At 32.5% G+C, this 23,565-nt stretch overlaps 1 protein-coding gene and 1 long non-coding RNA gene across 2 annotated transcripts; both read left to right on the forward strand.

Moving 5' to 3' along the window:
* The first annotated feature begins 3,543 nt into the window (after positions 1 to 3,543).
* Positions 3,544 to 5,323, forward strand: LOC108205838 (crocetin glucosyltransferase, chloroplastic). Its single transcript, XM_017375931.2, has one exon. The coding sequence runs from the start codon at positions 3,782 to 3,784 to the stop codon at positions 5,168 to 5,170; it is 1,389 nt and encodes a 462-aa protein (XP_017231420.1). The 5' UTR covers positions 3,544 to 3,781; the 3' UTR covers positions 5,171 to 5,323.
* A 4,647-nt stretch (positions 5,324 to 9,970) lies between these two features.
* LOC108206689 (uncharacterized) lies at positions 9,971 to 13,005 on the forward strand. Its single transcript, XR_010288815.1, has 7 exons — positions 9,971 to 10,106; positions 10,231 to 10,384; positions 10,493 to 10,598; positions 10,934 to 11,107; positions 11,327 to 11,524; positions 11,607 to 11,739; positions 12,547 to 13,005. It is a non-coding gene; the product is annotated as an uncharacterized LOC108206689 (long non-coding RNA).
* The last annotated feature ends 10,560 nt before the right edge of the window (positions 13,006 to 23,565 follow it).

Raw genomic sequence — 23,565 nt, forward strand, 5'->3', positions numbered from 1 at the left:
GCCTGCATGAAAACTTTCATCTTGATTGACCATGCAGTGTAGTTCGTTCGAGCCAACATAGGATAGCTTAACCCAACTGCTCCTTCTTTTGTTTTCGTCGTCTCCATGCTTGTATGCCTTGGCATATATTTTGGCATCCACCAACCTCGCTCAGATACCAAGTGTGAAAATTTGGACTGTGTTTCTTTAACAATGGAAGCTCAGAACTGTGTATTATATGTGCAGACTTGGGAGGAAAAGAAAAATACACACACAGAGGAAAATGTTCTATTATGAGCTTACTTAAACTTAGCATACAACGTACATATAAATAAAACTGTGAGACACTTCGACTTCCTGAGCAGCAAAAGAAAACAGCAGGCTACTCTTCTTTTAATGCTCCACTACTGCATGTTTCCTAGAGACTCTACACTACCAAGAAATAAATCAACTACTACTGACCTATGCTATGCTACTACCAGGCTACTTAATACCAACATTTTATTTTTAAAAACTAAAAACATAAGTTTGGAATAATAAAAATTAATTCCAACAAGAATATCAAAGCGAATCTTGATTAACCAAAATCAAAAGACCGAAATGAAAATCAAATAATATTTCTAACTCCATAAATTTTGTTGAGATCTTAATCAACCCAAAATCAAAAAATAACTGCTGCTACAAGAAAACCAAATTCAAAATTTAATCCAAACTAAACCGGAACAGAGTTCATATCAACAAACTATACTCCTGTAAATATGTTGTCGCTCGAGTATATAAATCGCTCGAGTATATAAAAAACAGCTACACACTACTGTAAATTAAGCTTTAATATATTTGGATCTTTCAAGCTCAATTTGTTGTAAACTGATATTCAGATTGGTGTAACATTTAAAAGTAATGAAAAGTTAATTTTGGTGAAAACTTTTCTTGATTGCTTTATTTTGTTCAACCTAAATTTTTATAAGAAAATTTTTAATGTGTAGGTATTCAAAAATTTAAAAGTATAAATATTTGCATCTAACTTCTTTTCTACAAATTCCATAGAGATAAATTGTAAGTAGGAAATTTGTAACATTCAAATATTAATAAGCATCTTTCTCAATTTTACTAAATGTTATTATTATATTTATGCACCATCATTTGTGGCTACAAGAAGTAATCTTACTTATTACTAGCCAGTTCATCAAAATTGGTTTTCGAACGACTTTCAACTATAATAATGAATGATATCATATATGGGTGAATAATTTCATATAAAAATAATTATGTAAAATATTTATTTATATATACTTGTCAAAATACTTAACAACTTCAATTATATTTTTTAGGTAAGGTGCTGGTGAAATTTATGATTTTCTATTTTAGACACTAAAAGTATGTTGCATAAATGTCCGGGGATGTTTTGCACGTTCGGAGAAAAAGTTTATTCAAACTCAATACCATGTCTCTGATTAGACCCCTCAGCTGTCAAGCGAGCTTTACACTTTTCTAGGGAACCATCTGCATGTAATTTGACTTTATAAACCCATCTACAACTAGAGGTGGCCGATCGAGTGGTTTTGAACCGTTCGTTCGGAACCGGCCCGATAAAAAGTTCGTCAAAATTCGATTCGGGACGGGCTTGATTCGGTCCGGACCGGCTCGTTATATTTTACGAATCGAATACGAATCCTAATATTAGAAACCGGAACCGGCCTGCGAATTAACGAGTCGATGAGAATTATAAAATATTTTTTTTATTAATAAAATTTATATGAGGTATCATCCTCTTTTTTATTTTATTTTAATTTAATTAATAAATTAATAAATATGATAATTTAAGATAACTGAGTACGAACTAAATTCCGAGAAAAGACGCGAATCATTCGCGATTCGCGAATTGATTCGTGATTTGCGAATCATGAATTGATTCGTGAATCGCGAATGATTTACGGTTTTAAGGCTGGCGGAGTGGTATGTTTTGTCTCAAATTTTTTTTGTTTTTTATTTTTGACTTCTTTTATTTACAATATAATAATTTTATTTTAAAAAATATTTAATTTAATTCAACTAAAATATGAAAAAATAAATAAATAAATGAACCGTTTCAACTCGTGAACCCGCGAATCGGTTCACGAATTAATTCGGTCGAATTCGGCCGGGAACCGAACCGGCCCGCCTTACCAAACGGGCCGGTTACAAATCATATTCCTGTAACTCGGCCCGATAAAAATTCGGCCCGGCCCGCCCCGGACCGCCCGTTTGGCACCTCTATCTACAACCTAACTGGATATATTTTAGAAGCTTGTAATTAGATTATAAGTTTTCTGGAATGAAAGAAATTTTTTTCATGAAATATATGCTTGTAAGAGTGTGTGCACCTCTAATTAATTAATTTTTTTAAATCGTATGTGTTTCTTGTTAAAAAAATAAAAAAAATTATATTGAGGTGATTATGTATTTCAAATATCAAATTCATTTTAAAATCTCTAAAATCGGTCCATAACAGTAAAATTTAAGAAAACCTCAGTATCAAATCAACTTTTCAGAAATAAGATGGGGAGTTTAAGGTGGACACAAAGAACTTGAGGACTCTAGATGTGTACAAATACAAACACAATACTATTACATTAATTAATTAATGCATGGATGAAATCGCTGAATTCGGTGCGGAGCTCATGTCATGAGTGACCAAATAATTTATGTCGATTTGGCATGTACTCATAGCTGAGACAAACAACTGTTAGTTTGTCGTAACACATTTAAATTGATTTATAGTACTATAGACATCACCTTCACAGGGTCAGATCAGATCTCTTGCACTTCATGGAATACAATTATTTCAGCTTCTTACTCTACATGTTCGTCATCTCAAACGTCACTGAATGAGTGTAAGTGCAGTTTATTCGTACAATAATGTGACCGGAATGAGAGGTTATTTTTGACAAAAAAATATATAAAACTCTCTATTTTTTAAATAATTTATTTTTTCACATAATAAATATGAAACACCTCTTTAATATTTATATCCAAAAAAACTATATAAATATATATATATATATATATATATATATTTTTAAGAAAACAAATCTTTAGTCTTTAATTTACGTAGCCAAACTTGTCAAATAAATCTTGACAAATACCCTCATTCACGAAAAAACTCACTACTATTCCTCCGACTCTCTCAATTGTAAATATTGAGGGACGGGACGAGGCATGTACTTTAGTGATCATGTAAAACATAAATCTATATTTTCTCTCTGTTGTATTTAATTCTAGACATTTTTTCTCACTGCTCGACATACATTTTACTTTTCCTTTAAAATATAATTTTATAACTTATTTTCAGTTTTTTCTGGATAAATGTTAAATTTTAATTGGAAAAAAACAAAAAAAACATACAACTATCCTTTATAGTAACATTAAATCCGTGCCACGAGGAATAACTTAATTTCAAAAATTCCTTCTAACCAGACAATTTTGAGAAAATGGACCCAAAGCACAGAGTTGAGAGTACCGCAGGAGCCCATATATTAGTATGGAAAAAATTGGAACCCACACCCTCTGAAGACCCATGTGTTGAAAAACTTTTATTACCTGTAAATATTGTTTTAGATATAATTTCCCAAGGATAATAATACATTAATACAAAAAATTTGAACGCCACTGAGTGTTTTGAGCCTATAAATATCCGCTCATTGATCTATCATGTTCAGTAACCAACCAGCTCCTCCAACTCAAGCTCAATACATTTCAATCATCTTCTATTCTTCTTACCACAAAGTTGAGAAGATTCCCAAAGCTTTATATTCAATCAATAATGGCCCATCAGCGTCACATTCTCCTCATAACTTTCCCGGCCCAAGGCCACATAAATCCGAGCCTCCAGTTCGCCAAGAAGCTCACCAGCATGGGGGCAGAAGTGACATTCGCCACCAGCTTGTCAGCTCACACCCGCATGGCCAAAACCCTAGCAGCCACAAAAGGCCTTCACCTCGCTTCCTTCTCCGACGGCTACGACGACGGATTCAAGCTCACTGATGACGCTAACAAGTTCATGTCCTCAATTCGCAGTCACGGCTCCGAGAGAGTCAGAGAAATATTGCGTTCGAGTGCTGAAAAAGGCCGCCCTGTTAGTTGCGTGGTGTACACGCTTCTCCTCCCTTGGGTGGCCGAGGTGGCACGTGAAATTCACGTTCCATCTGCGCTCCTTTGGATCCAACCAGCTGCGGTTCTAGATCTTTACTACTACTATTTCAATGGCTACGGTGATGCCATGAAGAATTGTCTAGATGACCCCGAATGGTCTATACAATTACCTGGCTTGCCGCGCCTCCATGCACGTGACCTTCCCTCTTTTCTCCTTCCGAATTGTCACGAAATGTACAGTTTCGCGCTTCCATCGTTCAAAGAGCAGCTAGATGTGCTTAATGCTGATGAGGAACCTAAGGTGCTGGTGAATTCTTTCGACGCGTTGGAATGTGAGGCTCTCAGAGCAGTGGATAAGCTCAAGTTGATTGCAGTAGGGCCGATTCTTCCGTCAGCTTTCTTGGACGGCAAGGATCCCTCGGACACTTCAGTGGGAGGGGACCTTTTCCAAAAATCACGAAACTACATTGATTGGTTGGATTCCAAGGCTAGGAGATCCGTGGTTTATATTTCATTCGGGAGTATTTTGACACTGTCGAAACATCAAGTGGAGGAGATTGGGAGAGGCTTGTTGAAAAGTGGGATGCCTTTTCTGTGGGTGATACGAAAAAAGGAAGGCGAAAATGGGCTAGAAGAAGAGAAATTGAGTTGCATGGAGGAATTAGAACAACAAGGGATGATAGTGCCTTGGTGTAGTCAGCTAGAAGTACTTTCACACCCTTCATTAGGATGTTTTGTGACGCATTGTGGATGGAATTCGACGTTGGAGAGCCTGGTTTCAGGGGTCCCCGTGGTGGCGTTTCCACATTGGACCGACCAGACCACGAATGCAAAGCTGATAGAAGATGTGTGGAAGACGGGAGTGAGAGTGAATGGTGATGAAAAAGGAGTGGTTGATGGGGATGAAGTTCACAGGTGCTTGGAACTGGTGATGGGGGATGAAGTGTTGAGAAGGAATGCTGAGAAATGGGGTGATTTGGCTAGGGAAGCAACAAAAGGGGGCTCTTCGGATAAGAATCTAAAGGCTTTTGTGGAAGATTTTGATCAACAAGTCTGTTAGTTGTCATCGTCAGTAATTTATGGTCTATAATTTCTTTCGAGTATAATCCAGATATGATATCTCATCATGTCTGTTATTTGTATGACGGCCGGTCAGTTGCGGGCCAGCCGTCGGTTGTATAAGTGAATATTATTCGTATGCCATTTCACTCCAGAGTCTTCAATCTGATTAGACCAGGGATGACGATATTTTTCGAACAGACAGATATCCGATCGAATCAATCCGAATAATTTTTACCGAACCTGATTTTTATAGTATAATTATGAGTTTGGTTTATATTTTTAAAACCGATTGAATTTGGTTCGAGTTGGTTTTTAGGCCAACCGAAACAAACCCGACCCGATTAACCGAACCTGATTCGAATCCGAACCTGATTAAATTTATTTATTATTTATTTGATATATATCAAACAAAATAATTGCAAAATTAAAAATAAATAGTGAATAAATTTCTTAAAATTTGAATATATTATCATAAATAGTAGAATTCATAACCATTCATTTGATTGTACTAACAGTCAAGAAATTTGTGTGAAACTCAATGAAAAATAAAGTTTACACTCGAAAAAATATTAGAGGTATCCATTTGATATTTTTTATGACTTTAGTGATTCAAATGAGACCAAAAATTTCTGAGTGATACACTTAGGGATGGCAATTTGTACCGAACCGATGGATACCCGATCCATGCCGATCCGATAGGGTTTTACCGAACCCGAAATATTCGGGTTTGGGTTCGGGTTTAATTTTTAAACCCGAACTATTTTCGGGTCGGGTTCGGGTTTATGGCATACCGTTTCGAACCCGACCCGAAAACCCGAAACCAGTTTCAAACCGAACCCGAACCCGAATCCGACCCGAAACCCGTGTGTGTATATATTTTTATATTATTGATATTTATTAGTAACATGTACATATATAGTATACCGTAATACTACTAATTTTTAATATTTATTCTTTATTAGTATTTATTAAATCATTAATCTGATTAGCGCTTCATTCCCTTTGTTTACAAACTAGATATCAGAGGCAGACTGCATACAGGTAATGTTGCTGCCTTGCAACGAATGTGCCATATGCTTTTTCCGTGCTTAAATATTCAGAATTTTTGGTATTTTTATTTTAATCTGCTGAATTTTTGAATTTTCATTTTTTTAAATAATTATATTTTTCGGGTTTCGGGTTAAACCCGAACCCGAATAAAACCCGACGGGTTCGGGTTTGGGTTTACATAATTCGGGTTTTTCGGGTTCAGGTTCGGGTTCGGGTTTATGATATAAAATCAGGTTCGGGTTTGGTTTTTACAAAACCCGTTTCGACCGACCCGTTTGCCATCCCTACATACACTTGATATTTTCTAACGCAAAAAGTGACCTAATTGATAATTAACCCGTTTTATTACACTTAAAATGATCAAATTGGTGGTGTTGTTAACTTTTTCAATCTTTACTCTATCACAATCTTTCTTTGAAAAAAATCATATCAAGAATTTTTTGACAGGTAAATATAGTTATAAGTAGGGCTGAGCATTCGGTCGGTTCGGTCCAGAACCGGACCGAACCGAAAAAACCGAGAACCGAATTTGCAATTTTGTCCGGACCGAACCGGACCGAAATTTGCATATGGACCGAACCGGGAAGTAAGAAGTCTGCGTATGTAGTTTCCAAGTTACGACTAAAACATATAATATATATTATATTTAATATAAATAGTTCGGTGTATTCGGTCCGGAACCGAAATTTTTTCAAAAGGACCGGACCAAACCGAAATTTAATTCGGTCCGGACCGAAAAACCGAAAGAACCGAATTTCTGGAAAAAAAGGAACCGAATCGGACCGAATTTTCACAGTTCGGTTCGGTTCTTCGGTTCCGGTTCGGTTTTGCTCAGCCCTAGTTATAAGCTTATCCTCGATATATACAATTGGTTTGAGATGATCCTACAACATCATTACCTCCTCAAGAAGCTTCTTCACTGCAAAGCCAGCCAAATGTGGAAATTTCATTAACAGAATCATGATTTCATATAATATATACTTTAATTTTCGTTTAATTCATGCTATATCAGCCACAACTGTACTCTATTATCTATTCTATAGAGCCCTTTCATTTGTTCTTGCAATTTCATCATGATGAGTGAATCTACAGTATCAAAGTTGGAGAGTTGAAATCTGAGTTCATTAATTCTTTCATTTTTCATGTCTTATGTTATGTCATGCAACTTTAAGTAGAGGTGGCCATTCGGGCCAAACCGACCGAACCGGCACGCCCCGAACCGCTTTTTGAACGGCCCGAAACCGCCTAAACACGGGCCGGTTCGAAACCCGCATGGACCGCTTAAGACCACGTGCCGAATACGGGTCTTGGGATTGGGGACCGTGAACCGGACCGGCACGGCCCGCCAAACCGTAAAGGTTCGGCACGGCACGACTCGGAACCGGAACCGGCCCGCCAAACCGTGAACTTGCAAGCACTCTCTGTTTTGATTTTGTTTATGGTTTAGTTCTTTTGTTTATAGTTTAGTTATTCATTTCATCTTAGTTCGTAAAGTAGATGCTAGTTTAATTAATTTTATTTCGATTTTGTTTTAAAGAATAATTTCATTTCATTTTCAATTTATTTTAAAAATTAAATTCATTTTTTTGATTTTGTTTTAAAAATTAAATTAATTTCATTTTGATTTTCTTATAAAACTTAATAAATAATAAATTTTTTTCGTTTTGATTTACTTTTAAAAATTAATTTGGTTTAGGGTTGATTTTGTTTTACTAACTAAATTTGTTCCGAATTATGTTTAATAAATAAAATTTATAAAAGGTATCGTCCTCTTTTTACCAAACCATTATTTATTATCAAAAAATTATTTATTTGTTTACAAAACCAACACTTGTTATGGAAAAGAAAAAAAATAAAATAAAAGAAAACAAAGCAATCATAGTTTGTCATTCATTCTAATATCCAGCAAACCACTTCATTCCTGCAAGCGAACACGGTTGAACCGCAAACCCGTCCAAAACCGTGAACCGCCAACCCGTACAAACCCGTGAAACCCGCCTAACCCGTATTATACGGTTCCGGTTCCACACTTTCTTAACCGGGCCCGGCCCGGCCCGGCCCGCATGTGCAGCCGTGCCGGTTACGGTTTGCCTGGGAGCAGCTCGGACCGTGGTTAAACCGGCCCGGCACGCCCCGGCCCGCCCGAATGGCCAGCTCTAACTTTAAGATCGTAAACCTTCAACAGATGTAAAAGATATTCTCATGTGAAGGAAAAATAAACTAATTAATATTGCGTGTGGGTAGATATATACTAAATGGGTATAGGTCATTGCCTATAAAAGGTCACTCAAAATACAATGGCTCTTGGAGTACTGTGTGAAACTGTTGAAGATAAATTGCAAGTTCTGCCCACTCATGGCGGAGAGAAGATGAGATGGATGCAGGAAGCTGTCGAAACTTATGGGAGACTAATATATGTTCTTTGGTTTTAAATTCTCTGTTTAAAAGGTACTCCCTCCGTCCCAATGAATTGTATACAGTTTCCGTTTTGGGACGTCCCATCAATTGTATACATTCCAAAAGCATCATTATACAAACTACTTTCTTCCACTATCTCCATTCTATAATAATATAAACACTATTACACCCACTACCTTTCTCCACCATCTCAAATTTATTATTAAATATAAATGGCTCCCATCACTATACTCACTTTTTATCCAACTTTACTAATTTCTTACCCATTTTCTTGGTCTCCGTGTCCCAGCCATTTGTATACAAATGACTGGGACGGAGGGAGTACATATCTGATCATTAATTCTCTTCTAGTACAAGGTATTGGGAAGGTGATGACTCACGTTGAATGTCTCTGACATCACCCAGGAGGGTGACCAACCACTTTGCTTCAACTCCCGTATTCTATTGGAGATATGGGCAATAAAACACCGAATTTGCTTCAACTCAAATGAATGGAATGGTTCATTCCATTCCAATCATAAAAAAATGAACCAAACAAGAGTTTTGAATTGATCATTCCATTCAACCTTCTTTCCATTCTCTCACCATTCCATTCCTAATTTCATTCCATTCTTGACAAATTTCATTCCTCCCAACCAAACACAACATAAGTGTTCCAAGCCGTGGGAGCTTCGGCACAAGCGGAATATTCACCCCGTCTCGCATTTTTATATTTTTTTTTCGCTGGTCAGCACACAGTTTAATATCCTATAAAGTATAGTTTTATAATTTATTTTTAAAATTCATTTTTATAAATAAAAAATCAAATATTAAACTTTTATTCAGGGAAAAAAATATTAAAAAAAAATTATAGAATTATACCTTCTGGAAGCATTCAAATAAGTGTCGCGTCCACCTCCCTATCCCTCAATATATATACAATTCAGGGGACGGAGGGAGTAATATTTTTACCATGTCCTTTTTCAATCCGTGTGACTGTGAGAAGTGGAGGATTCGCAAGGGCAGGAGGCTTCAGCCCACTCTCAAGTCCATAACATCTTTATTTATCAATATATCAATATATTCTTAAATCTTGCTAGCAAAGGATTTGGAAAATTACTAAATTTACCCTTTCTTTCTTTCCAAAGCTTAGGAGTTATTTTTGTTGCCCATTTCTGTCTTTTTATCAATCCGGATTATCCAATATTAATCCAGTCCTGACCCATTTGCTGATTTGTACCGAAGTCACGCATTATTTGATTAAACCCATATTCTATCCGGGTCATTATCGGGTCTGTAAATTACTTTCAGTTATACATCCTGATACTTCCTGATTTTGAGCATCATATCCACCCATTATAATCCGGGTTTCATAATTGATTTGCTCTACACCAGCGGTTCTCTTCCGATAATTTAGCCGTGTGATTTGAATATGCCAAATTTCAAATTTCAAACTGGTTAGGTTTTTTGCTGCCATTATTCTTCAGGTAAATCCCTCTATTCATCACAAGTTTTCCTCCTATAAATTCATTTGGTACGTAAGCTTACATGTACTATTTTATATGCGACTTCATCATCACTTACTTCATATGTTCTGAAAACGTGAAACAGGTCTGAAACGAGATTAATGTTATGCACATGTTTTGACCATTTTTGTTTTTTATGTCATTCCTGCTTACTTTGATTCTCATACCAACCCGATTACGGCAAGACCGACTATAATGATGAAAAGGTATGGTTTGATTCCACAGACTATATGTTAGAGGTATGGTTTCTACCAAATCAAATTTAGTGGTTTTTAAGTCTCTAATGATTATATTGATTATTTTAGTGTCATCCGATTTTTTCAGACAATTTTATATCTATTTTATAGGAATTTTTTTAAGGAAGCGACTATGATGGAAAAAGCTGGATTTGTTAATCTGTGGGAGGTCTTCCGTCTCAAGCAGAGGATAAAGCTAAAGATAAAATGGTTGCAGGTACCTCTGTTAGTCAAAGAGTATAGCGTATCTGAGTCTAAAATATTGTTATTCATGCGTGAAGTTTATATCAGACGAGGAGATATATAACCTTATATCTTATATTTGAATTTTGTAAAGATATATCGATCGGTATTATTTATATTAGTTTTTTTTTCAAGATTTGGAATTCCTCAGCTTGAACGATGTCAATAGATTGATATTGGAGCTATCAGTTTTGTATATTCATTAGCCTTGCTGCATCTTATTTATGCATTATGTGCCAATAGATTGATGGATTGTTGAGGTTGATTGTTAAAATCGTTGTATATGTATAACATTATTATTATTTTCAGGACTGCTACATTATATAATGAGCAAGACATGCTAATAAGAGTTAATGAAACCAAGGCTGGAGGATGTAAATTGATGGATATCAGAGAAGTCATTATGCGAAGTGGATTGTTTGAGGAAAACCAGAAATACAAACAACAGAAGGAGAATTTCAGATAATGGCATCTGAGTATAAGGTGGAGATTCAACATATTCTTGAAAACTCTCCCCTTGATCTTCCCTAAACTCATTAATTATCAATTTTTTTGAAAAGAAATAATTATAAATTTTGAGTCATGGAGATGCTGAGGATGCTTAATATTAATCCATAAGGGCATATATATCAGGTCAGTGTATAGTGTCACGTTCTTAGATCTATCTTTCTTTTTCTAATATATGTCTAAATTTACCACCAGAATTCAACAGTTTACTGCTGGACCTCAGAATGCTTACCACAATTCACTCCTGATGCTGTTCCTGTTTTTAAAGCAAGTTCTCCATGTTTCCGAATGCTCTGTTGGCATTGGAGGGACGACATTACAAGCTTGAGCGTGTTAGCAGAATCTACCACTAAGAGAATAAAATCATATGGACAATTAATCTCTGGCTCACATGTATTACTTGATTTTGCCAGAAAGTCTTATCATTTTAATGTCAAACTCGCTTTTTCTGGTTTTAATTTGGTTACATCTCCAGATGGCACTTTGTGAACACTTATTAGCCAGTCCATACAGACCAACTAACGGAGAAAAAGCAGATTATTTTTGTTCCGGTTCTTGAATAATGGGTTATAACTCGTGCTGATGATGCGTTCCATCTAAGCATGCAGGTATGTTATTTTGCAATATTAGCAGTTAAGAAAATGCATTAATTCGGCTGTATGCATGCATAAATGACTTTAAGGCTGTTTTGCTAATCTTATCCTACCCATCGAAGCACCTCAATATACATGATCCACTGAGGCGTCTATGTTGTGCACTAACTACATAAGTAAAAATCATTTTTAAAATTGTTGTCTTCGATTTTGTTTAGGTAGATTAAGAAAGTTACTGGGCAGGACTTTGCAGTTATTAAGTCTCGGGGAATCCATTTACAAATTAAATTACTTTTCATAGCTTTGTATTAATTACTCCGCATGCATAATTGTTTGTAATTTTACTTATATTTTCCATTAGGTGCTAAATAAAGTAATAAGACATCAGAGGTTCCACTGTAAGAATGTCTTCTTACTGTGTGCTAGCAAGTAGTCTCTAACTTTTGACATTCACGGTATCATTGTTCCAAATGAACTTACCAAGATATAAGTAATAAGAGTGAATTTTAGAGTTAATCGGCGGGGATGTTGGTGGATGGAATGGACTAGCAATGAATTGGAAAGAACTGCAAAAACAATTTCCATAATTGATTTATCTAGAGAAAGCTATATATTTCTTTGACCGAGGCTTGACATATGTAAATAAGATTTCTATTCTGTACAATTATGCTGTTTTTATTGTTTCTTATTCTGAGTTCTCTTTGTATGTATTAGTTGTGCCTTTAATATTTAGTACAGTCAAAGACGTGTGTACGTTCTTTTGGAGGATCCAAAAGATCATTTTACATAGCTGACAAATAGAATTTCTTTTCCCATTTGCAGAAAACCGAGGTAGGAAATCTCTCCTCAAGAACATGGCAGCTTCATTTTTAAAAATGCAGATAATCTGGAAATACCAACAGCAACAAGGCCCTTCGTCTCTGATATTCCGATTTTATAGAACTGGCTCCAAAACAATCCAGACACACCTCCAGGATCACGTGCACAAATGATCTTCACAGCAGGGTTCCAGAACAGAGTAGTCAAACTGTCCGGCCTGAAAACAAACACCAGAGTCTGTAAGCACTGATGATTAATTATCTGTTTTAATGCAACCAGATTGGTGTGTTATGAAAATTCTAAAGTCATCTGCAGAGGTATTGCTTTAAGTTTTTTGTTTGTATTAGTTTGATTTTAGATACGTTAAACATAGAAGATAAAGTCTGTAAGCACATGAGTAATCAGTTTTATAGAGATTTATGTTTCAAATAAGAATAAAAAATTTACGAGACATTCTGTTCATGTTCTTCAACTGTGTGCATGTTGGCTCTAACAATCACCTCCTTTTGACTATGGTAGTCCTTTGGTATACAATTTCTTTTCAATATAGACACGTATCTTAAGATGAATAAGTGTACTCTCATAATTTGTTTTTTTAATTTCTAATTTTGTTTCAAATTTTAAACATTCAATTTTTAATTTAAAAGAAAAAAATTAAATATAATTTACGAAACTATATATAAATATAATTTATATTAGTTTAACGACGACAATTATATGATATCTTTGAGGTTTCAAGTAGGGCCTTTTAGAAAAAATACTATTTAAATATAAAATTTTTATTTGATAATGATAAAAATTGAGCACAAAATGTTATATATTAATATTTCTAAACACACACACGGAATGTGGACAACGCACCGCATCCAATAGTATTAAATATCGTCAATTTTTTCAATTTTTCTCAAAAAAACAATAAATATAAAAAAAATGAAAAATTATATACGACTACTCATGTAAAAAAATTCTCCATCACACAATTGAAAAATTGTTCATTCATAAATTAATAGTTGATATTTGTTATCATTTTCATAAATAGTTATATATTTGAATTATGCACCGATTGTTAATATAAACGTAAATAAACGGCGAACATAAAAAAAAAATTGTGAAAAACGCAAGACTGTGGTAACAAAAAATAGTGTTGTTCAAATTAATTGAAAATATAGTAAAATTCCCGTGTGCGAAGCACGGGCAATATGCTAGTTATTTTAAAATTTGTCAATTTTATAAATCAACCTATCCTTTTTTATATTGAGCCCGGGCCATTAAGTAAATTACGCATACGAGATTTGGACTTGGTGAAGTGAAAAGATTGAAAAAAATTTGCTCTCCGGTCTCGCTGCTCTGCTCCTGCCTCTTGCTCTGCTTCGCTCTTCGATACTTCCCCCTCCGCAAGATTCAACTTTCCTAAAATCATCAACCAAAATTACAATACTTATTCAATTCTTCCCCAATCCGGTTTGTGTTTATATATATACTAGTCTTAAAATCCGTGCAAGGCACGGGTACAGTTTCCGGTATTTCGATTTATAAATAGATTAATTTTTCTTAAAAATTTGATGCGATCAGTTTAATATTATAAAATCTAAAATGATTGTTGATACATATATATATTTCATGAATATTTAGTTAATTTATCGTCATGACTATCGCTCTAATTTTCTATATTTCTCCATTCATGCTACAGAAGGTTCAAGTTTTGAATCTCATCAACAACATATCACAATAACTATTAATTCAAACACATTTAAGAGAATTATTAACTATTATAATACACATGTGTATAGCACGAGTTATAGGCGAGTATATTATTAAAGCTAAACTATAATATGAAAAGATAAAATATCAAATATTCTTTTGTTCACACGACACATGCATACTATATGTATGATGATAAAATGTAAATAACAGGTTAGCGCAGTGGCATGTAAGAAGCGGATGTTAGTGGATGCACTCAAGTTCGATTCTAAAAAACCACAAACTTTTTAACAAATATCAGACAAAATGATAAATCTGTCTTTTCACACGAATAAAAAGTCTCATGAATTTACTTGCTCATATGCCCCATGTTCGGCTATTATTTGATACGACCAGTTTAATATTATAAAATTTAAAATGATTGTTGACATATATATTTTATAAATATTTAGTTAATTTATCGTCATGACTATCGCTATAACTTTCTAATATTATTGTGTTCTTAACATAACATGCATGCTATTTTTTACATCAGGTTTAAGAATTTTACTCGTTTGAACAATTTTATTTGGCTTGAATTTCTATAGTTCTCCATCCATGCTACAAAAGGTTCAAGTTTTGAATTCCGACAAACAACATATCACAATAAATTATTAATTTAAACACATTTAAAAAAAATTATTAACTATTATAATACACACGTGCATCACACATGTTATAGGCGAGTATATTATTAAAGCTAAACATGGAAAATAAAAATATCAAATATTTTTTTGTTTGCACGACAGACACATATTATATGTATAAAGCATCTCCAAGAGCCTCTTTATTTAGGCTCTTAACTTGAGATTTGAGGAGGGAGAGGAAAAATGTTGCTCCAAGAGACTCTTAAGTGCTCTTAAATCTTAAGAGCCTCTTGTTTCTCTCTCCTCTCTCCTCAAAGTTAAGAGCCACCACATGGCTCCTAACTTATTTTTCTACAATAAAAAAATCTTTCCCTCCAATTTACCTCCATCTTTCACTCTCTTTTGTTGTAGTGGAGCCCAATATATGAATAAAATATGAAATAGAGAAGAGATTTAGAGAGTATTGTTGGAGTTTACACTCTTAACTTTGTTCTAAATTGCTAAGAGCCATATTTTTCATATTATATTTAGGAGCCAACAAGGAGACTCTTGGAGATGCTCTAATATTAGAGCATCTCCAAGAGCCACCTTGTTGGCTCCCAAATATAATATAAAAAATGTGGCTCTTAGCAATTTAGGACAAAGTTAAGAGTGTAAACTCCAACAATACTCTCTACATCTCTTCTTTATTTCATATTTTATTCATATATTGGGCTCCACTATAAAAAAAGAGATGGAAAGATGGAGGTGAATTGGAGGAAAGGATTTTTTTATTGTGAAAAAATAAGTTAGGAGTCATGTGGTGGCTCTTAACTTTGAGGAGAGAGGAGAGAGAAACAAGAGGTTCTTGGTGATTTAAGAGCCACTTAGGAGTCTCTTAGAGCAACATTTTTCCTCTTCCTTCTCAAATCTCAAGTTAGGAGCCTAAGGGTCTGTTTGGGATTGCTGTTGAAAATTGCTGTTGCTGTGAGTAAAAGTGCTGTTTAAAAAAGTGCTGTTTATAAAAGCTGAGACTGTTTGGTAAATTTGATTTCAAATGTGCTGTTTGAGTAAAAGCTGAAAACAAACTGTTTGGTAAATTTTTTGTTAAATTGATGTTTGGAGTTATAAGTATAAATAAAATAATATTTTATTTATTATTTTATAGACAAATATTGAACAACAAATTATAGTTGTATAAAATAAGAAAATAAAAAATTAATTAAGATAAAAATTAAGTTTTCACAAGGAAAAAAAGAAGATAAAAATTAAGTCAAATTAAAACACTATAGGATTATCCTTAATAAAAACACAATAACATTACGAGTCAAAATCCAACTAAAACACTATAGGAGTAAAGGAGGATGCATGATGCTTGCTATTAGGATGCATGATACTTGCTTTATCCTAATGAAAAGGTAATTTGTTGTTGTTTACTATACATTATTACAATAAAAATATTTTATACGTGTACTGCAAGTTTTATTAACATCTGCAATTTATTAATATCGTATTTTTTTTTAAAAAAAATAACTAACTTTTTTTTAATAATGTATCAGGTTTTTAAAAGAATATATATTATTAATATATATATATGGGTATATATATATATAATTTGTAATAATATATATTTCATAAGTTCATTTATAAGTTATTAAAGTCAATCTCTTCATTAAACTAAAAAAATATAAAGTAAGTAAAAAAATACAAATCATATTTAAAATATAAAATTATGTAGGAATAACTATTAAAATTTATGACTAAAAACTATATTCTATTTGCAAAACTATATAATTAAGGTGAAATATGTTCAACATTTACTTATCATTTATTTTTTATATTCAAATATAAAATAAAATAATTTTTAGTATTAAGTAATTTTAAATGCTTAACGGGCAATAATAATCCAAATTAGAATAAAACAAATTATTTCATAAGTGTGTACTGCTTGTTCTGTTGTTTTGTTTTAAGAATAAAAATAATTGCATGTGCTAGGGTTTGATGCCAGGACTTGTAATAGCGGGGTGCAACAGCCGCTTTTGTGAAAAGCGGGGGTATACCTGCTTTCTGTAAAAGCAGCTTTTAGACAAAAAGCGCGGTTATAAAAAGCTGTTTTGGACGTTACCAAACAACCTTGTACCAGCTTATTGACAAAAAGCTGTTGTGGTTCACAACCACAACCCCAAACAGGCACTAAATGAAGAGTTTTTTGGAGATACTCTTAAAATGCAAATGACAAGCTAGCATAGTGGTATAAATGAAGTAGATACTAGTAGATGCACTAAGTTCGATTCCACAAAACTACAAATTTTTTAACAAATATTAGCCAAAAGGATAAAGTTGTCTTTTTGCACGAATAAAAAGTCTCATAATATACTTGCTCACATGCCCCATGTTGGGCTATTATTAATATAATAGATATAATAGATAGATAGATTTACGTATATTTAATTTTTATTTTTTGCATATACTAAAATTAAGGATTGATTGTGAACTGAAAATTTAAGATTATATTTTCATTTTTATGCAGGCTCAAGGATAAACACATCATTGATAGAATATATTTTTATATATATTCTATATGATTTTATTCTCATATTTAATTATATTTTGCACTGATTTGGATTTTTTTTAAATATATTTTCATGTTTTATAGTAGGAAATAAAGAATTCCAAGTTGAGAAGGATTTGGAGATAAAGTAGCTATTTTGGAGCTAATTTCTATTAAAATTCGGATTTATTGGGTTCCACCCGATTTCTGTACTGTTTGGGCCATAATTTGAGTTCTGGATGTCGGATTTGGACGATCTTACAGCCCACGCGAAGCTCTTGGAATTTTCTTTAATTCAGAAGTGGTCCAGTAAGCAAAATCCAACTGAAAAAGCTCGAAAACAGAGCAGAAAAGAAAGCTGCGAATTTTGAGAGAGAATCCTTGTTGGTTTTGGATAATAAAATCTCTATTTTGTATATTGATTTAAAATATTAGAAAGATTTTTATTATGAAAGGAGGATCAGATTTTATTATTAGAGATTACCATTAGAATAGATATTAGTTACTTACGCTATTTGAGAGAGGGTTAGGTTTTTCTTCATCTCTTCATACTTTATTCTAGACATTATTTTCTCCATTAATATAAGTTTGAGGTATTCCTTTTCATCTCTTGTTTATTTGTTAATGTTTTATATGGCTCTCTTCACTATTCTTGTTGCTTTTACTTCTGCTATTATGTGTGAGTAGTTTCATTCTAGGACAGAAGGGGAGCCATGTTTGCACCATTGTATTGCTTTATTTTCATTAGTGGTTTAATGGGTAACGTGTAATTCTAGTCTATATGTCTTGATGTTTGATCTGTGTAATTGGCCAATATCATAGATTGATTGTATGCAAATAGGAGTACAAGATCGAGAGATGTACTTACTAGAGGCACACATAAGATTAGCGGGATTGAAATTGAGTGCGAGAGCATCAATGGATTCCTGAGAGTGTTAATGCTTGAGAGAGATTAACAATTGCTCTAATTACATGACACGTATCTTAAGATGAATAAGTGTACTCTCATAATTTGTTTTTTTAATTTCTAATTTTGTTTCAAATTTTAAACATTCAATTTTTAATTTAAAAGAAAAAAATTAAATATAATTTACGAAACTATATATAAATATAATTTATATTAGTTTAACGACGACAATTATATGATATCTTTGAGGTTTCAAGTAGGGCCTTTTAGAAAAAATACTATTTAAATATAAAATTTTTATTTGATAATGATAAAAATTGAGCACAAAATGTTATATATTAATATTTCTAAACACACACACGGAATGTGGACAACGCACCGCATCCAATAGTATTAAATATCGTCAATTTTTTCAATTTTTCTCAAAAAAACAATAAATATAAAAAAAATGAAAAATTATATACGACTACTCATGTAAAAAAATTCTCCATCACACAATTGAAAAATTGTTCATTCATAAATTAATAGTTGATATTTGTTATCATTTTCATAAATAGTTATATATTTGAATTATGCACCGATTGTTAATATAAACGTAAATAAACGGCGAACATAAAAAAAAAATTGTGAAAAACGCAAGACTGTGGTAACAAAAAATAGTGTTGTTCAAATTAATTGAAAATATAGTAAAATTCCCGTGTGCGAAGCACGGGCAATATGCTAGTTATTTTAAAATTTGTCAATTTTATAAATCAACCTATCCTTTTTTATATTGAGCCCGGGCCATTAAGTAAATTACGCATACGAGATTTGGACTTGGTGAAGTGAAAAGATTGAAAAAAATTTGCTCTCCGGTCTCGCTGCTCTGCTCCTGCCTCTTGCTCTGCTTCGCTCTTCGATACTTCCCCCTCCGCAAGATTCAACTTTCCTAAAATCATCAACCAAAATTACAATACTTATTCAATTCTTCCCCAATCCGGTTTGTGTTTATATATATACTAGTCTTAAAATCCGTGCAAGGCACGGGTACAGTTTCCGGTATTTCGATTTATAAATAGATTAATTTTTCTTAAAAATTTGATGCGATCAGTTTAATATTATAAAATCTAAAATGATTGTTGATACATATATATATTTCATGAATATTTAGTTAATTTATCGTCATGACTATCGCTCTAATTTTCTATATTTCTCCATTCATGCTACAGAAGGTTCAAGTTTTGAATCTCATCAACAACATATCACAATAACTATTAATTCAAACACATTTAAGAGAATTATTAACTATTATAATACACATGTGTATAGCACGAGTTATAGGCGAGTATATTATTAAAGCTAAACTATAATATGAAAAGATAAAATATCAAATATTCTTTTGTTCACACGACACATGCATACTATATGTATGATGATAAAATGTAAATAACAGGTTAGCGCAGTGGCATGTAAGAAGCGGATGTTAGTGGATGCACTCAAGTTCGATTCTAAAAAACCACAAACTTTTTAACAAATATCAGACAAAATGATAAATCTGTCTTTTCACACGAATAAAAAGTCTCATGAATTTACTTGCTCATATGCCCCATGTTCGGCTATTATTTGATACGACCAGTTTAATATTATAAAATTTAAAATGATTGTTGACATATATATTTTATAAATATTTAGTTAATTTATCGTCATGACTATCGCTATAACTTTCTAATATTATTGTGTTCTTAACATAACATGCATGCTATTTTTTACATCAGGTTTAAGAATTTTACTCGTTTGAACAATTTTATTTGGCTTGAATTTCTATAGTTCTCCATCCATGCTACAAAAGGTTCAAGTTTTGAATTCCGACAAACAACATATCACAATAAATTATTAATTTAAACACATTTAAAAAAAATTATTAACTATTATAATACACACGTGCATCACACATGTTATAGGCGAGTATATTATTAAAGCTAAACATGGAAAATAAAAATATCAAATATTTTTTTGTTTGCACGACAGACACATATTATATGTATAAAGCATCTCCAAGAGCCTCTTTATTTAGGCTCTTAACTTGAGATTTGAGGAGGGAGAGGAAAAATGTTGCTCCAAGAGACTCTTAAGTGCTCTTAAATCTTAAGAGCCTCTTGTTTCTCTCTCCTCTCTCCTCAAAGTTAAGAGCCACCACATGGCTCCTAACTTATTTTTCTACAATAAAAAAATCTTTCCCTCCAATTTACCTCCATCTTTCACTCTCTTTTGTTGTAGTGGAGCCCAATATATGAATAAAATATGAAATAGAGAAGAGATTTAGAGAGTATTGTTGGAGTTTACACTCTTAACTTTGTTCTAAATTGCTAAGAGCCATATTTTTCATATTATATTTAGGAGCCAACAAGGAGACTCTTGGAGATGCTCTAATATTAGAGCATCTCCAAGAGCCACCTTGTTGGCTCCCAAATATAATATAAAAAATGTGGCTCTTAGCAATTTAGGACAAAGTTAAGAGTGTAAACTCCAACAATACTCTCTACATCTCTTCTTTATTTCATATTTTATTCATATATTGGGCTCCACTATAAAAAAAGAGATGGAAAGATGGAGGTGAATTGGAGGAAAGGATTTTTTTATTGTGAAAAAATAAGTTAGGAGTCATGTGGTGGCTCTTAACTTTGAGGAGAGAGGAGAGAGAAACAAGAGGTTCTTGGTGATTTAAGAGCCACTTAGGAGTCTCTTAGAGCAACATTTTTCCTCTTCCTTCTCAAATCTCAAGTTAGGAGCCTAAGGGTCTGTTTGGGATTGCTGTTGAAAATTGCTGTTGCTGTGAGTAAAAGTGCTGTTTAAAAAAGTGCTGTTTATAAAAGCTGAGACTGTTTGGTAAATTTGATTTCAAATGTGCTGTTTGAGTAAAAGCTGAAAACAAACTGTTTGGTAAATTTTTTGTTAAATTGATGTTTGGAGTTATAAGTATAAATAAAATAATATTTTATTTATTATTTTATAGACAAATATTGAACAACAAATTATAGTTGTATAAAATAAGAAAATAAAAAATTAATTAAGATAAAAATTAAGTTTTCACAAGGAAAAAAAGAAGATAAAAATTAAGTCAAATTAAAACACTATAGGATTATCCTTAATAAAAACACAATAACATTACGAGTCAAAATCCAACTAAAACACTATAGGAGTAAAGGAGGATGCATGATGCTTGCTATTAGGATGCATGATACTTGCTTTATCCTAATGAAAAGGTAATTTGTTGTTGTTTACTATACATTATTACAATAAAAATATTTTATACGTGTACTGCAAGTTTTATTAACATCTGCAATTTATTAATATCGTATTTTTTTTTAAAAAAAATAACTAACTTTTTTTTAATAATGTATCAGGTTTTTAAAAGAATATATATTATTAATATATATATATGGGTATATATATATATATAATTTGTAATAATATATATTTCATAAGTTCATTTATAAGTTATTAAAGTCAATCTCTTCATTAAACTAAAAAAATATAAAGTAAGTAAAAAAATACAAATCATATTTAAAATATAAAATTATGTAGGAATAACTATTAAAATTTATGACTAAAAACTATATTCTATTTGCAAAACTATATAATTAAGGTGAAATATGTTCAACATTTACTTATCATTTATTTTTTATATTCAAATATAAAATAAAATAATTTTTAGTATTAAGTAATTTTAAATGCTTAACGGGCAATAATAATCCAAATTAGAATAAAACAAATTATTTCATAAGTGTGTACTGCTTGTTCTGTTGTTTTGTTTTAAGAATAAAAATAATTGCATGTGCTAGGGTTTGATGCCAGGACTTGTAATAGCGGGGTGCAACAGCCGCTTTTGTGAAAAGCGGGGGTATACCTGCTTTCTGTAAAAGCAGCTTTTAGACAAAAAGCGCGGTTATAAAAAGCTGTTTTGGACGTTACCAAACAACCTTGTACCAGCTTATTGACAAAAAGCTGTTGTGGTTCACAACCACAACCCCAAACAGGCACTAAATGAAGAGTTTTTTGGAGATACTCTTAAAATGCAAATGACAAGCTAGCATAGTGGTATAAATGAAGTAGATACTAGTAGATGCACTAAGTTCGATTCCACAAAACTACAAATTTTTTAACAAATATTAGCCAAAAGGATAAAGTTGTCTTTTTGCACGAATAAAAAGTCTCATAATATACTTGCTCACATGCCCCATGTTGGGCTATTATTAATATAATAGATATAATAGATAGATAGATTTACGTATATTTAATTTTTATTTTTTGCATATACTAAAATTAAGGATTGATTGTGAACTGAAAATTTAAGATTATATTTTCATTTTTATGCAGGCTCAAGGATAAACACATCATTGATAGAATATATTTTTATATATATTCTATATGATTTTATTCTCATATTTAATTATATTTTGCACTGATTTGGATTTTTTTTAAATATATTTTCATGTTTTATAGTAGGAAATAAAGAATTCCAAGTTGAGAAGGATTTGGAGATAAAGTAGCTATTTTGGAGCTAATTTCTATTAAAATTCGGATTTATTGGGTTCCACCCGATTTCTGTACTGTTTGGGCCATAATTTGAGTTCTGGATGTCGGATTTGGACGATCTTACAGCCCACGCGAAGCTCTTGGAATTTTCTTTAATTCAGAAGTGGTCCAGTAAGCAAAATCCAACTGAAAAAGCTCGAAAACAGAGCAGAAAAGAAAGCTGCGAATTTTGAGAGAGAATCCTTGTTGGTTTTGGATAATAAAATCTCTATTTTGTATATTGATTTAAAATATTAGAAAGATTTTTATTATGAAAGGAGGATCAGATTTTATTATTAGAGATTACCATTAGAATAGATATTAGTTACTTACGCTATTTGAGAGAGGGTTAGGTTTTTCTTCATCTCTTCATACTTTATTCTAGACATTATTTTCTCCATTAATATAAGTTTGAGGTATTCCTTTTCATCTCTTGTTTATTTGTTAATGTTTTATATGGCTCTCTTCACTATTCTTGTTGCTTTTACTTCTGCTATTATGTGTGAGTAGTTTCATTCTAGGACAGAAGGGGAGCCATGTTTGCACCATTGTATTGCTTTATTTTCATTAGTGGTTTAATGGGTAACGTGTAATTCTAGTCTATATGTCTTGATGTTTGATCTGTGTAATTGGCCAATATCATAGATTGATTGTATGCAAATAGGAGTACAAGATCGAGAGATGTACTTACTAGAGGCACACAT

This window comes from Daucus carota, chromosome 2 (genome assembly GCF_001625215.2).
Source record: "Daucus carota subsp. sativus chromosome 2, DH1 v3.0, whole genome shotgun sequence".
Classification (NCBI taxonomy): Eukaryota; Viridiplantae; Streptophyta; class Magnoliopsida; order Apiales; family Apiaceae; genus Daucus; species Daucus carota.